Genomic DNA, 15,196 nt, shown 5'->3' with positions numbered 1-15,196 from the left:
TCTTCAGCTCAACGACTCGACAATTCCGACTGGACCGTTTTGAAAATCAGACTGCAGGGGGGGTGGTCAACCCGTCCCCGGTTTCAAAAGGATTTATCACATTCGGTTTTAGCTTTTAGTTTACGGAGTAGAGGACATCAAGATAACGGCCTGGTTAATCGGTGTATGAAATGACCTTGGAGAGCTTGTGAAAGTTGAAGTGTTATCTCTTCACATTTTATATGGTAGAAGATGCTGTCCATTCACCGTAGGATATATAACAATTTATAACCATGATTTTTTTGCCACATTTCGCCTTTCTCGATGTGGCCTTTTCAACTCCACAGAGTACGTCTACAGGTCGCTTAGACCGATCGATCGTTGAAAGTCGTCGATCATTGGTATAGGGATTCTCCTGCAAACCATAGACTCCACATGTCATCGGTAAACGGTTGACAACTGTAGACCCGTTAGCCGTTACTATATAACTACTTTTGTATGTTATAAAACAATCCTGTCTTAAGCATTAACTAGTACTACAAAGTAGCCTGGGTTGGTTACATACCGCTCACGTGCAATATCGTGATCCAACACCGGTTATTAATAGCGACAACTTTCGTCCATTCAAACCTGAAATCCAGGAAACTTCCCGATAAGGATAACTGCATAGGAGTGCGGCGCTATCGATGGTGCCAATCTTTCAGCTTGCTTGCGTTCCTATTCATGCCCCTGTATCGTAATCGCTCAACCAGTGGCCTCGGGAACACACCTAGATTGTACTAATGGCGATTTTAGTTTAGGGGTGTCCTATATACTATGTACTATCGATGAACTAAAAATTAGTCCCTCATAGACGAATTGATTTGGCTATTTGATCCTCGAGTAGCTGAATCAGCTTGACCAGGAGGAACAGACTGTCTGAATATGGCAAACTGTGTCTAGGTCCATTTAATGACACTCTCGGTATAAGTAAACTTTGGCGTTTTCGGGGAGATTGCTTAAGTCTTAAGCTTTTCTAAATCAATTGTTTAAATATATATTCATACCATGAGCGTCACCACGTTGGGCACAAGTCGGCAGGCTATGTTCGAGCTTCTCAAACATAATAGGCCAGGCAAATTCAGACAATCTGATTGAAATAGTATCATTGTAGAATAGAGTTTCTAGCTGCAAATATATGGTTTTCTGAAGGAAGGCAATAACAGTATCAAACAATACCCTATAATTAGCTTGAATTTATCTTACTGTTTGATGTTATATTAGAGCTGTATATGGAGTAGACATACCAGGACTAGTATAAGTTTTCAATATCTCATGTTTGGATAAATTGTTGTTAGGTGAGATAGAAAATACCCGGAACACCTAGGCAGCGTTGTGTCCACGGGTGTGTGACCTGTTTGTGGTGGGCAAACGAACCAAGAGCCTTCCAATTCAATCTTTCTGTCTCTCAGTTTTTCTCTGTTTACCTGCATCTCATCTTACAACTCACCTTCAACCACTCTCTGTATCCTCCTTTGTCAACTATCCATCCCCCATCCCGGTCTATTAGTGGCCCGATGACGACTCAGGCTAAATGTTCTGACCTTTTTGATAGACAGCCTACTAACAACACATTTGATACCACATAGGTGTACTCTGCAGTTTGCAAAGAAGAGCATGATACCGTAATTTTCATATCTATCTTTCAAAAGATGAGTGGAACATCTACTATGTAATGTATGCAAAGTGATCCCTTAGTATGACTAGTGGTTAAGTCCAATTAAATGCACATTGTGACGTGGATAAAGTTACATATTTGATCCGAGTTTCATTCTTCTGAAAAGTGTCCAATAGAGGGCTACTTGATACTCAGTAATAAGATACCGATTTTAAAGACCTTGCAAGTTTGTATTGCCTAAGGTATGAGTCTGGAATAGTACAATTAGATACAAAGTCATGAAATGTTCGCAAATCGACGGGAAAAAAAAAATCAAGCGCGTGACGCTACTAGTAACGCTGTGCACCCCGCTGGATCGTATCATTCGCACCATCCAGCGCTAGGCGATCTCCCTCTTCATCTTCACCTTCATAGTACCGTCGATCCCGAATGTAGTACGGTCTCTCAACGTATTCCGCGGGTTGCCTTTCCCTGAAGGTACTGGGCGCACGGCCTGGGCCAGTTGGTCGTACGCTCCCAACGCGCTGAACAACCTCATGCGCGTTCTCATAGCGAGGCTGTGGAGGTCGAACACTGGCTGTCCGAATTATTCTCTCCTGGGGCAATCCACGCTCATCGACATAGACTGCATGACGAGGAATGTACTCCGCTACTTGTACACTGCCGCTGCGTGAGTAAGGTTCATGGCCTTCCAAAGGAGCAGCGTAGCCTTGTCTCTCATCGGCTGCTATGGGTCGGGCATATTCTGACGTCACTCGCCTGTAGACTGGCTGGGGTGGGGGCATTTCCTGCACATAGTGTCGTTCACCGTAAGGGTCTTGCACAACCGAAGGCGCACGAACACTGCCCGCGTGGTGATGCACGCGTTCATCGTAAACATCCTTTGACATCCGAGAGACTGGCCGCGGCGGGGGCGGAGGTGCCATCGGCTGCAGTCTTGGTGCCTGAGGCAACTCGTAGTACTGGGTGCCATGCTCATCAACCACGATCCGACGTAGTGGGGGTGCCATAATCCGTGCCGGTGGTGCCTCTTCGTAGTAAGTCTCCCGGTACGTTGGGTGCGGCATGTCATCCGCAGCAATGTAACGATGCTGTGCGTAAGGAGGGGCTTCTTCGTAGTACCTTGGCCGCTCTTGAACCGGGCGTTCCACAACGTATGACGCCGCCCGAACTGGGCGTGGATGGGCCTCAATGTACTCACGAGCATAGTCTGATTGTCGAGCATACTGTGAACTGGCGACTCGTCGAAGATCGGCTTCCTCCCGGATTGGCCGTCTTGTGCCTAAACGAGATATTGTGCGCTGGGGCCCAACGTCTGGTAGAGGCTCGTGGTACGGGTCAATCTCGTAAACTGGCTCTCGTACTGGCGGCCCACGACTTTCGTATACTGAAGTGTATTGTGGAGACGCGATGTCAATGTAAATGGGGCGCTCTGCAGGGTTTCGGCTGCGAACAACCGTAGGATCATCGGCGAAAGGTGGCGGTGAAACAGGTTCCTCTTTGATGAATGCGTCGACAGGTTCTGCATTTTGCGCTCTGTGCGAGGCTTGGCGAAGCCTTTCATCGCCTTCACGCAGCCTCCTCCGTTTCCGAGACATGACTTGAAGGACTGGTGCATTGGGGCTGCCACGAGCAGAATCAACGTCCGAGTACACCTGGTCTGAACCATGTTCGGATCGTTCATCCCGGATGTGCTGGACAGAAGGAACCTTTGCAATGGCCAGAGGTGATACTCGAGATGGCCGGGGAGCTGCCGGTGATGTGATGTGATTTCGAACTACCTTCAGGTTTGCGGGAGATGGGGGCTTGCGGATATCTCCGGCTCGGTCGGTGTATCTGGCATCTGGCCTAGATATTCTTCCAGCATCACTTTCTAACCCGCGGGGATATTCGCGATGATCCGCTGGCGGCGCCGCTGGAGCAGGTGGGGAATACTCGGGTTCGTCCACAGTCTCGAACTGATCCGAATCGCGGAAGCGGCTGACGGGAGCCTCTGCTTTGTGTTCGCGGGCCTGCTTCTGAGAATGGGAGTGACGCTGGTCAGCAACAAGGTAAGCATCTGGCATTTCCTGATCAGATCCAGGACGGTTGAGAGCTTCAAGTCGCTGCAACTCATCTGCGTAATGGGTTACCGGAACACGTGTGGCAGGTCCTGTGGGTGCAACTATAGCAACGGGGGATGGCTTTTGTTGCCTGCCAGTCTGGGGAGGCGAGTCAGGAGCTCTACTGGAGTAAAATGAATTGTCGTCCAAGTCACTGGCGGCACCGCCAGGTCCACTGGCCTCAGATGCATCGCTCAGCGAGACGGGTTTCACCACCTCAAGAGCCTGTTTGAAGACCTCCGAGACATCAAAGTCGGGCTTCGTGTCTTGAACCGCAGGTCTCTGTTTGGTCTCTTGTTTTTTGAACTCCACTTGATCACGCAGCGCTCTTTCCAATCTCTGTCTTTGTAACTGTAGTTCCGCCCTGATTAGATCATCCGACTTGGTCAAGAAGATGGGATCGATCTCGGATGTAGGTTTTGAAGCCACACGGGCGGGTTGTGGTGCTGCAGGCAAGGCGTTTCTGGCCGAGGCACTCTGCATGCTATTGTAAGGTTGTTTTGTGGGTGCAGCCACAGGCGCTTTTTCCAATACAGCTGTCGGAGGAGGGCTTTTAGGTAAATGAGTTCGAAGAGGGACATTTTGGACATTTCTCCCAGACTTGCGCACCAAGTGCTGGGGAACATTGAGTCGGGGGTGAGTGCCCGAGAAGACTTGCTCATTGATGGCTAGGATTTTTTCGTACTCCCGTACCTCATCATCCGGTGTAAGGGCTGAAACAGCCATGGGACCTGCTGGAAGGTGAGTTGTTGGCCCATGAGTTGCGGCCATGGTGCTAGGGAAAGCTAGGGAAAGGGATCGGTGAAGCTAGAACAAGATGAGAGAGACTGAGAGCAGATATGTTTGCCAACGCGTAAAACACACGTCAAATATCCACTCAGTCCAATCTACGATTGAGAGGGCTCTGAGGGTTGGATGGTAGAGCAAATGAATTGTTGTAAAAAGTCCATGCTGGCCGTCAGGGCCGCTAAATCCGATTAGGTAAGGTCACGGGTATTGCCCAGAGGAAAGTGAAGGAGCGCGGGGAGAGGAAGCTCATTTTACTTCCATCTGTTCTTTGACTTATGCATCGGTCGTTCGCGTTATCCTCTTGTCGGCTTATTAGACCTGTTGCGAACTTGTCTAGACTTTCACCTGTTTATCTACCCCTGCGATTTCACAGTTCAAGATCGATGGCGACCAACGGCGCCAACGGAGTCAGTGACTCACGGCCAATCTTCTTCTTTGATATTGACAATTGTGTAAGCCAAGAGAACCCAAATTTGGCGATTTTGTCACTAATTGCTATGTGCTTCTATGCAGCTCTATTCTAAAGGTTGGTGCTCTTGATTTCTGCTCTTCATGAGCTATACTGACAAAGCGTACCTCTGCGCAGCTTGCAACATCCACGATGAGATGCAGGCATTAATCAGTAAGTGAAGCCGATATAATGGGCTGGGGCATACAACTAATGTGACTGCACTTCTACTAGATAAATTTTTTGTCAAACATCTCGACCTTACATCGGAAGATGCCCATATGCTACACCAGAAGTACTACAAGGAGTATGGATTAGCCATTGAAGGCCTTACCCGCCACCATAAGATCGACCCACTTGCGTTCAACTACGAGGTCGATGACGCTCTACCTCTTGACAATATCCTCAAGCCCGATCCCAAACTGCGCAAACTGTTGGAGAACCTAGACACAACAAAGGTAAAACCGTGGCTGCTCACGAACGCCTATGTGAACCACGCAAAGCGTGTGGTGAAGTTGCTCGGCATCGAGGATCTGTTCGAAGGTGTTACTTATTGTGACTATGGAACTCTGCCTTTGGTCTGCAAGCCTAGCCAGGACATGTACGCCAAAGCGGAGAAGGAAGCTGGTGCTCCCAGCACGGACCAGTGCTATTTTGTTGGTATGTCACCCTCCACTGCATGAATATGGTCGTTCTGGACGCTTTATGCTAATGTTGTTGAACCAGATGATTCCCACTTGAATTGTGTACATGCGCATGCTCGGGGATGGACTACCGTTCACCTCGTTGAACCAGGTATCCCCATCCCACGTAAGCCAGCTTCGAAGTACACGATCTCTAGCCTTCAGGAACTTCCAGCGCTTTTCCCCCACGTTTTTAAACAGCAACTCGAAAACGGTGGTGCTTAGATATAGACCTGGCCATGATATTCTTTGTTTATTCCCCTAGACTTTTGGTTTACGACCATGAATGTATATATGATTATGGGCCTATTTATCTAGCGAGTCACACAAGGCTTTGGATTATGTGAAATGAAACCAGGGCTCAAGCCTGCTACAATAATACAATAAATAAGCCATTGGCCGTATTTGCATCAATGCATGGAGCGATCTACATCGTAATTAGAAGTTTCTGCCTCAGGCACCATTGCAATCACTTGACGCGCTCCGCTGAACTCAGGAGTTGCCATGTTTCCATTCTCTCAACAACCAGAACTTCTCGGTTATCGCTCAAGAGCTCATTGTAGCTCTTGAGTCTATTCAACATGTCTGGCCAAGCCTTATCTGTAGGTACGGTCATCGAGCTGCCCGATGGACGGCAAGCAACAGTGCGCTTTGTTGGCACCACCCACTTTGCGGACGGACAATGGATAGGCCTTGAATTAGATGAGGCTACCGGCAAAAACGATGGTGCAGTCCAAGGGGAACGGTATTTTGATTGCGATCCAGGGCATGGCATGTTTGTCCGGCCAACAGTGGTTGGTAAGATTGTCCAGCCCGCGCGGGAGAGTAAACAAACCACCAAACCAGCTACCAGCGCCGTAGGCAGCAAAGTGCAGGCTAAACCCGGGATCTCGGCTGGTATGCGAAAGCAAACTGTGATATCTCCTGCAGCAGCGAGGCGACAGAGCACCAATGCAGCCTCTACTCCTACTCCGGCGGCGAAGGGTCCGGCCGCTCGATCGTCTCTCCGAGTATGCGATGTTCTATAAACTAATTCCCTCCTATTACGCTAACATATATTGCTACGTTATTTAGTCACCCACAAAGTCGCCAACGAAACAGCTTGCAACCACCGCCGGTCGCCCGTCTATCGGGAGTGCCTCCCGCACCTCTACAGTGGCTTCAAATCGACCCCGACTAGCCCCCAGCGCCAGAAACTCCATGGGTCCTTCTCCTTCACAACCAGCGGCCTCTAGAAGCTCGCGACCCTCCGTGTCTGGACCAGCAGCCCGAACCTCAAGACCAGGCTCCCAAAGTACCGTTGCTTCATCAACCGCGGGACTGACAAAGCGTCCTTCACTACGGCAGGTTGGAAATGCAAAAGCATCTGATGGAGGAGACGCAGCTATTAGTGGACGATCCGGAGATCCAACCAATACTGAGTCGCTTGACGCTGAAGGGGAGGGCGTGCAGGACGGAGCCACTACGCCGAAAACTTCTCGACAATCGATGACTGCTACACGATCAGCAGCCTCACGTCCTGGGGCCCCGCTCTCTGCATCTCAACGCCAAGAGCAGAGCGGCGCAGTCACTCGCGAGCTCGAAGAACTCAATGCCAAGCTCAGAGTTATGGAAAAGAAACGAGCCGACGATAAAGAGAAGTTGAAGACCCTCGAGCAACTCCAGTCTGAGCGTGATAAATTTGAAACGATCATTCAGAAACTGCAAGCCAAATACCAACCGCAGCAAATGGAAGTCACGGAGCTGCGCAAAAAGCTAAAAGAACTTGAGACTCGTTCTGACGACTTGGAACGCATGCAGGCAGAGCATGAATCGCTCATGGAAATGGCTACTCTTGATCGCGAAATGGCAGAAGAGACAGCGGAGGCATTCAAGCATGAGTGTTCAGCGCTACGATTAAGGTTGGACGAGCTGAATTTGGAGGTGGAGGTTCTCCGAGAAGAGAATGAAGAATACAGCCAGGAGACCACCCCCGAAGACAGAACCACTCATGGGTGGCTTCAGATGGAGAAAACCAATGAACGTCTCCGCGAGGCGCTCATTCGTTTGAGAGATATGACTCAGCAGCAGGAGTCAGACCTCAAGTCACAGATCAAAGAATTAGAGGACGACCTCGAGGAGTATGCTGCTGTCAAGTCTGATTACGAGGCTGCAAAGGAAAGACTCTTGGTCGCCGAGACCAATGTCGATGATCTTAAGCAGCAGCTAGAGACAGCACTGGGAGCCGAAGAAATGATTGAAGAATTAGCAGACAAAAACATGCGCTATCAGGACGAGATTAATGAACTGAAAGCTGCCATCGAGGATTTGGAGTCTCTCAAGGAGATTAGCGATGAAATGGAGTACACCCATATCGAAACTGAGAAGCAACTCCAAGAAGAACTTGAATACCGAGAGGGTGTGTTCAGCGACCAATGCCGAAAGATCACACAACAGGACGAAGTTATCGAAGACCTCGAATACACATTAACTCGTTTCAGAGACTTGGTGACGAACCTGCAGTGCGACTTAGATGATATGCGCACAACCAAGCAAGTTTCAGAGGCAGAGACCACCGAGAATGCAATGCGCCACCGCCAGATGCAGGATTTGAATATGAAACTACAAGCCAATCAATCAAAGGCCCTGACCAAATCCATCGATGTCGAATTGAGCCGTATGGAGTCTGAGGAAAACGCACAACACCTTTCAATGATCAAGCTCTATCTTCCGGAGTACTTCGAAGGGGAAAAGAATTCTATTCAGGCTTTGCTTCGATTCAAGCGTGTGGGATTCAAAGCCAATGTCATGAGCAGCACTCTACAAGAAAAGGGATCTGAACATTCAGTAGTCTCCAACGAAGAACTTTTCCAAGCCCATGTGGTTTTGGAATATCTTATGTGGATCTCAAATGTGTGTGATCGGTTTGTGAACTATATCACAGCTTGCTCCCCCGAGCAATTCGGCAGCATCAAGATCGCAATGTTCGAGATGGAGCCAGTGGAACGCATGTTGAACTTCTGGATCGAGCCTATGAAGAAGGACGAGGTGAATCTTGCAAAGCTTGCAGTGGAATTGCAGCGGTCTATCGCTCTCCTTGCACACCTTGCTGAGACCCTTCTTCCCTCCAGCTTGGAGATGTTTGCCGATGAGCTGTGCATGCGAGCCCATTTATCTCAATCGTACATTGAGCACTCAGCTGGTGCAATTTCACGCGTTAAGCTCATTATTAGCTCCAAGATGGTTGCCGCGGCAGAAGGCGACGAGGAAAACATACTTGCTCTGAACAAATTAGACACTTTCGCTGCACAGGCCCGTGGATACAAGGTTGCGATGGGCAAGATCAGCCGGTCTCTTGATGATCTACGTTCGAGATCACTTGCACTTCCAAAGGACGCCGACGAACCTTTCAAAAAGATCGAAGATGAAACCAAGCAACTTTCAGAGTTTGCTCGAAAGCTCGGCGAGAATCTTGTTGTCCTCACGAGCGATGAAGGTCGCACAGAACCATTCAGCCCGGAAGAGATTCTGGACTGCATGTCCCAGGCCGCCGTCTCTTTTACCTCGTCTTCTGAATCCTTGGATGAAAGTAACGACCCTGTCTCGCTCCTCTTTACCAGATTGCAGGAAGTAGGAGACCAATTTGAGGAGCTTGATTCCATCTCATCAGATCTGTCTCGCACAACAGAGTTTGAGAGAGCCGCATTCCCCTGGGTTGCCCGTGCTGCGGAACTGAAGTCCAACAAAATGACATCCCCTGATGCAGACGAGGAGATCCGTCAATTGAGAAATGAGATTCACGAGGCGTCAGCCGCACTTGGAGTTAAAGACAATACCCTCGAAGAGCAGGGCCTAAAGATTGAGCATCTTGAATCTAGGATGCGAGAGGCAAGCAAGAAGGCTGCCATGGTCAAAGATCTCGAAGCCAAGATCGAGGAAATTCAGCGAGCAGGAAGTGAACTGGAAAGAACAGTTGAGCAACAAAAGAAGGAGCTTCAGATAGCCGAAACAGAGCGAGATGAGCTCATGGCTCGTCTTGACCGAATGAAGCGCATGTCTGGAACAGCAGGTCTGACGACTACGGGCAACGGTGCCGTCATCGCCAGTGAAGCCTCTTTAGCTGCCATGGACGAGAACGAGTCTCTCCGCGCCGAGGTTGAAAGCCTCCAAGCAGCCGTGCGTTTCCTACGTGAGGAAAACCGCCGCTCGAACATTCTCGACCCATACTCCGTCCAGCGATCTACTGATATGCACGCCTGGCTTGATGCGCCGCTCGCACGTGCCAAACCAACCCCCGAACAAGAAAAGATCCAACGCACTGCTCTCGAAAGTCGGGACGTCATGACCCATCTCCTCAAACTAACCAAGGAGGCCCGTGTCCCCGATCTCAAGTCCACGATGGCTGCCCCAGTTAGTGCCGACAATGACAACGCCGGCCGCACTGTTTGGCGCCCGTCCAAGACCCGCCTCCGTTACCAAGTACTCCAGCAGCGCGAAAACTTCGAGCACTGGGCCGAATGGCGCGATGAGATTGTCAATCACGAACGTGAACAAGACCGCCTGGCTGCCGCCAAGCAGGAACGCGCGATGCGTGATCGTGTCTCCAGACATGCTCACAAAGCTTCTGTAGAATTCCCGCAGGGCTTAGGTCATGGCATGATGGGTCGTGCCTGGCAGATTCTAGGCATGCAAAAGCACCGCAAAACCGACTCCATAAGTACACCTGCTCCGGGCGGTGTGGAGATAGTCACCACGGACTGAGGCTTTAATTTCGTTCTATGAAAGCCAGAACATCGATCAGTCGTGGTTGTACATGACATTTATTCACTCTTTTAACTTGTACCCTATTTGTCTTTCTGGCAGCTACATTGTCCTTTTTGAGATACCCTACAGAGATAGTTAGCGTCAGACTTTGTGTACAATTACCCCATATTCCAGACGGCTCCGATATCATGGCCAAAAGCTATGCCAGCCTGTACCTTGAACTCTGCGTTTCTGTGGCCTAAATGTTTCTTCTACCTAGGATACTTCTAGAATCTTCTTAGAATAATATTGTTAGACATACCGAAGACCACATTTAGTCACATCGAAGCTGCATTCATTATTATTTCATAGGTAAGCTATGTGGTGAAATCCCCTCAAATAACAAAGAGCAAACCAACCTGGATTGAAACGGGGTATTCCAACGCGCAATCGAAATAGGATTGAGTCCAAAAGCAAACACCGAGCAAATATCCAACCAAGTTCAGAAAAACAAAGACTGGGCAACTCATTACTAAATTTCATAACAGCCGAAAGTGTCGTCAAATAAACTTCAGACAACTCAAAACGCCACTCCGATACTAGTGGCCTCGTGGTACCGCATATGTCCATTATCGTGATACGAAGAGAGCTGATGGTGCTGCTGCTGGCCCTCAAAGATGGTCGGGTAACAGACACCAGAGTCAACATCTTTTTCTGCAGGAGACGAAGAGACCTGGAATGAGGTGCGGGGAGTGATAGCGCTAGAGAAGGCACTAGAGATGGAGCTATTGTTCCGTGCTCTTGGGCCGCCGGTGATGGTCGTGGTAGTCGATGCAACTGTGGTCCCGCTCAGCGTGCGGGCCCGCTCCCAATTAAACCCGTTCTCGCCGGGTAAGAAGGATTGCTTCGGGGGTGTAGAGGGCTTGATGGAGGTAGGGAACATCCATTGAGTTACGCGGTTGGAAAGAGAGGAGGGGGCTGAATCGATTGTGTCCCGGTTCTCGGGGTGTGGGATGGAGGGACGGCGTGGTGATGAGAAATGTGATGGCACCGTTCGTGAGCTGGCCGACGAAGGACTGTTCTTGGACGTCGCTGAGTACTTGGATGGGGATGTATCTGGTGATTCTGTGTACAGTCTCTTGGGTGCAGGTGGAGTTCGAGGTACTCTTCCCCAGGGTTGGTTGGTGTTTGTGTCGTTTGACCATGGGGTGTTCGATGCAAGTGTGGTCCCTTCTGATTTTGACCTGTTGTGGACTGGGGATGCTGCCTGAGCTTCTGGAAGAGGTGTTTCGACGCGAGTGACCTTGGAGAAATGCGGAACCAGAGTACTAGTGGTGCGAACGGGCTCTTCGACGCGGAGAGTCTCCACGTTTCCAAGTGATCGGCGTTTCTGTGATCCAACTGGTTTGCGAGAGACTGCAAATGCATTTTGGGAATATCGGTCTCGAACGCCGGTTGAGGTCGTGAGGGCACGAGGGGGCACTGGCAGCGTCTTGCGCTGTGGCTCCTCGTTTAGTTGGAAGGCTTCGAATGAAGGTAGGTCAGATAATCGATTGCCTGATCGATGAATGCGGAGGTCCAATGGTTGATATGTTGGTGGCGGGGGTGGATGGAATGACTGTGGTCGGTGATCGTGGAAGGATTGCACTCTGCGAAAGTCTGAAGGTGCGCCGATCTTCAACGGAGTGGTTGGGGATCGTTTCAAAGACATGCTTGCCCGGTTAGAGGCTCGCGAGGCCAAGTTCCGGCTGTCGTTGAACCATGATGACAATGAGTTCCGATGTTGATGGACACTTGGGCTGGGGAGGTCATTGTATACCACCAGCTTCATGGGTGGGACAAGGTGTGGTTGAGTGTGGCATATTTTCATCTCCCGTTCAACGCCTGCGATGTATATTAGTCGATTAATTCTAGAGTTTTGATGTAGCTGAGACAAATACCGTTCCCAGCTTGTTTAGGTTGACAACCATCCTCGCCTGGTAGACATGTCAAGCATGATCGTATCCAACCAGTGAATAACGACCCGGCTTTCTCCAAAGCCAGCATGATGGCGACCAGCGCGTCAAGAAATCAATCCATCACCTTCAAGGGGAGGAAAAGAGAGAAACAAAGCAAAGGACAATCCAGTTGCACAAGCAGATCAGCCCCTCAGACGGGATGGGAACATCCCATCCTATAAGCCCAAACATGAGCGCCTTACCCAACTCGTCCAGGTACACACCATCATGGGCACTAATAACCGGGGGCTATGCCCAGTAAAGAAATACATCCTGACGCCAGCGCACTTAGCACCATTGATCGTCGGTAACGGAGCTGATTGAAGCACTGGGATTCGTTGGCGCCCTGTGGAGTTATCACATCTGTGCTTATTCTTTCAAGCTATTCCCTGTCAAGCCTATCAAGTACTTTTTTGTGATGAGAAAGTTGGGCGCTTACGGAAATTGAAAGGATAATTCTATTTCCTTGGAATCTCTTGGAATCTCTTGAAAGTTTCATAATGTTTTGTATTCATTCTTCTGTTTCTTGAAGGATATATACAGAACACGGATAAGAATATGTCGGACTGAGAATGAGTAAATGAATAAATAAAGTAGATGATCATAATCTAGGATGCATCGAAAGGCAAAATACACTACAGAATGCGCTATTTGCCCCATACATTGTCCTGTTCTAAACCGTCGTAGGCCCATTTGGGCCGATCTTCGTCATGATCAGACTCTGGCTGTGTCGAGTTGGCTTCAGCCTCCTCTTCGATTGGCTCTCCGGAGATTGTGCTGGAAATTGGAGCCAGGGTTAATAACTTTGTTCTAAGATCTCATGGGCAGTTGCCCGCCAATGGTTTGGGAACTTACGAGAATCGTCGAGGTTCAGGCTCTGCCCAAGCAGAGCCATACGCTCGCTGTATTTGAGCACGGTCTTCTTCCTCGGCTTCTGTATTCTCCACAACAAGGTCAACCAGCTGGCTGCGCTGCGTACCACTAGAACTGGCGGAGTTGACGTTTCGCTGCAAGGGACCGGGAGTCGCCGAGCTTGGTCCAGGTTTATTGGACTTCGGCTTGGAACTTTTCTTGCTCTCGCCATCTGCCGCGCGACTTTTCCTGTGCCTGCGGGCCTTTTTGACATCTGCCCCTCGGTTTGAATCTTGATTTCTCCGTGAGGGTGGCAGCCGTTGGTCCCTTGGCACCTCGTTGGCGGTAATCACCGGGTACTATGCGCGGTCAGCATCGCAATCATAACGAACACTCTGCACCAGCATGACTTACATTCCAGTCTCCAAATTCCAATGCGCGAGCATTGAGGAATAGTCGCTCATCCTCGTCGTCCATTGCAGTTTCATCGATATCACTATAGGATCGGTATCTATCTCTTGATGATTGACTAGCCCGTTCAACCCTGGGGCCGTGCTCACTGTGTTCGCCGCCCAACAGAGGCGTGCGGCTGTTGGCTTCACCGGGTTTGGGGATCCAATATTTTGCCTTGCCTCCACGCTCATACCTCATGCCGGCCATTACTCGCTTGACGCGCGACCCTGACTCCATATGCGGGATGATATTATCACCCGAATCGAAGACCCGGTATCCGTAATTCTTACCACGAATAGTGAACTTGGTGTCTTCAACCAAATCCCGCCCGCCAAAGGCGTCTCGCAGCGCGTATTTCACGGGCATGCGTGCAGCCGAGACGGTCGGGTCCGCATAATCGTGCCACGAAAATGCGTACCAGTGAGCCATGGCGAATAATGGCATCTCAAAGCAGATGAGACTGTCCTGAATGGCTGCTGCAAGGTTGTCGGGGGTGTATCCAGCAACATTACCAAGCGCCCCCAGCCACTGCAGGATTGACAAGAAGAAGCCTTGCCAATATGAGGCAAAAATAATGAGTTTGACGCATAGGAATTTGGGGACTGGGCGGAATGGTGTGAGATCGTCATGCAGGCACACCCAGAACATGGCAAGGGAGTAGAGACTGATCGTAACGCTGACGTTATATATGATACCTGTCCAGAGGTATCCAGAGCCCAGCCCAATATAGCCCTCTTGATAAGTGTCCGTTGCCTTCATTATGATGGAGGCGAGAGCTAGAATGGGCTTCAACCAAACGTACTGCAGGATACCACGTTTGACAGCGAGAAATGTGTGAGGGTCCGAGATATCAATCTTCGGGAGGAAATGGTTGAGAGGCCAAGCATGGGAGATGGGAGGGCGGCCATGGGCCATGATAATCACGGCCCGCTCGCCGCCGAGGAAGTTGATGAGGAGCTGGAAGAAGGTATAGATTGTGAATGCCTGCCAATGCCATCCGTTAGTACGGGTCTGTCCGACAATTGACCAGGACCCTACATACCTCGTAGATGTCGCGAACAGGAGCCAGAAATTGAGCCGCCCTTAGCGATATGATGCTCGTCCATGATGATACTGCGAAAATCGGGACCCTAAGCTCTATCAGCACTGCTCTTTGTCCCCGCCCCCTGAGCTGATACTTTAGCCGATACTGACATCAACAATATGCGCACCACGTAGCGTTGGAGCAAGGGTTTCCGGTAGTTTTTGCTAGATATAAGGTGAGCTGTGGTTCTGAAATTGGGACGGTATAAGGTCGTACGCTTGAAACCATATGGAGCTGCGATTGGAGACAACATGTTAGTCTGGGAGTCTACAACGATCGCGCCCTTGAGTTAGGATACACAAGATAGATTAGACTCACACAAAGGACAATAGAGAGGAGACCAAAGCCGAGACACCTGTGACAATGATAATGGCGCGTGCCAGGCTGGAGCCTGTTCCTCCGCCAGCTGCAGTCGTCATGATTGCTGAAA

The 15,196-nt window shown here is 49.9% G+C and overlaps 5 protein-coding genes across 5 annotated transcripts; 2 read left to right on the top strand and 3 right to left on the bottom strand.

The window, feature by feature from the left end:
• Nucleotides 1-1,965: 1,965 nt before the first annotated feature.
• Nucleotides 1,966-4,509, bottom strand: N7487_005530 (uncharacterized protein; the record flags this gene model as incomplete). The annotated part of the gene is made up of 1 exon (XM_056873277.1): nucleotides 1,966-4,509. One exon carries the CDS (start codon nucleotides 4,507-4,509, stop codon nucleotides 1,966-1,968), a length of 2,544 nt encoding a protein of 847 aa, XP_056730997.1.
• A 401-nt stretch (nucleotides 4,510-4,910) lies between these two features.
• On the top strand, nucleotides 4,911-5,883 carry N7487_005529 (putative pyrimidine 5'-nucleotidase; the record flags this gene model as incomplete). Its single annotated transcript, XM_056873276.1, has 5 exons — nucleotides 4,911-4,979; nucleotides 5,041-5,053; nucleotides 5,114-5,149; nucleotides 5,210-5,635; nucleotides 5,702-5,883. 5 exons carry the CDS (start codon nucleotides 4,911-4,913, stop codon nucleotides 5,881-5,883), a joined length of 726 nt encoding a protein of 241 aa, XP_056730996.1.
• A 356-nt stretch (nucleotides 5,884-6,239) lies between these two features.
• On the top strand, nucleotides 6,240-10,398 carry N7487_005528 (uncharacterized protein; the record flags this gene model as incomplete). Its single annotated transcript, XM_056873275.1, has 2 exons — nucleotides 6,240-6,668; nucleotides 6,733-10,398. The coding sequence occupies 2 exons, from the start codon at nucleotides 6,240-6,242 to the stop codon at nucleotides 10,396-10,398; spliced, it is 4,095 nt and encodes a 1,364-aa protein (XP_056730995.1).
• Nucleotides 10,399-10,960: 562 nt separating this feature from the next.
• N7487_005527 (uncharacterized protein) lies at nucleotides 10,961-12,497 on the bottom strand (the record flags this gene model as incomplete). The annotated part of the gene is made up of 2 exons (XM_056873274.1): nucleotides 12,321-12,497; nucleotides 10,961-12,264 (listed from the first exon to the last, which is right to left on the bottom strand). Exons 1-2 carry the CDS (start codon nucleotides 12,424-12,426, stop codon nucleotides 10,961-10,963), a joined length of 1,410 nt encoding a protein of 469 aa, XP_056730994.1. The 5' UTR covers nucleotides 12,427-12,497.
• Nucleotides 12,498-13,024: 527 nt separating this feature from the next.
• Nucleotides 13,025-15,185, bottom strand: N7487_005526 (OSTA/TMEM184 family protein; the record flags this gene model as incomplete). The annotated part of the gene is made up of 7 exons (XM_056873273.1): nucleotides 13,025-13,154; nucleotides 13,233-13,588; nucleotides 13,644-14,666; nucleotides 14,725-14,812; nucleotides 14,877-14,930; nucleotides 14,983-15,000; nucleotides 15,085-15,185. The coding sequence occupies 7 exons, from the start codon at nucleotides 15,183-15,185 to the stop codon at nucleotides 13,025-13,027; spliced, it is 1,770 nt and encodes a 589-aa protein (XP_056730993.1).
• Nucleotides 15,186-15,196: the final 11 nt, after the last annotated feature.

Source organism: Penicillium crustosum (assembly GCF_028827405.1).
Source record: "Penicillium crustosum strain IBT 35664 chromosome Unknown utg000002l_segment0_segment0, whole genome shotgun sequence".
NCBI classification, from domain to species: domain Eukaryota; kingdom Fungi; phylum Ascomycota; class Eurotiomycetes; order Eurotiales; family Aspergillaceae; genus Penicillium; species Penicillium crustosum.
The sequence above is the reverse complement of the archived record's forward strand: the minus strand, read 5'-3'. Positions and strand labels throughout refer to the sequence as shown.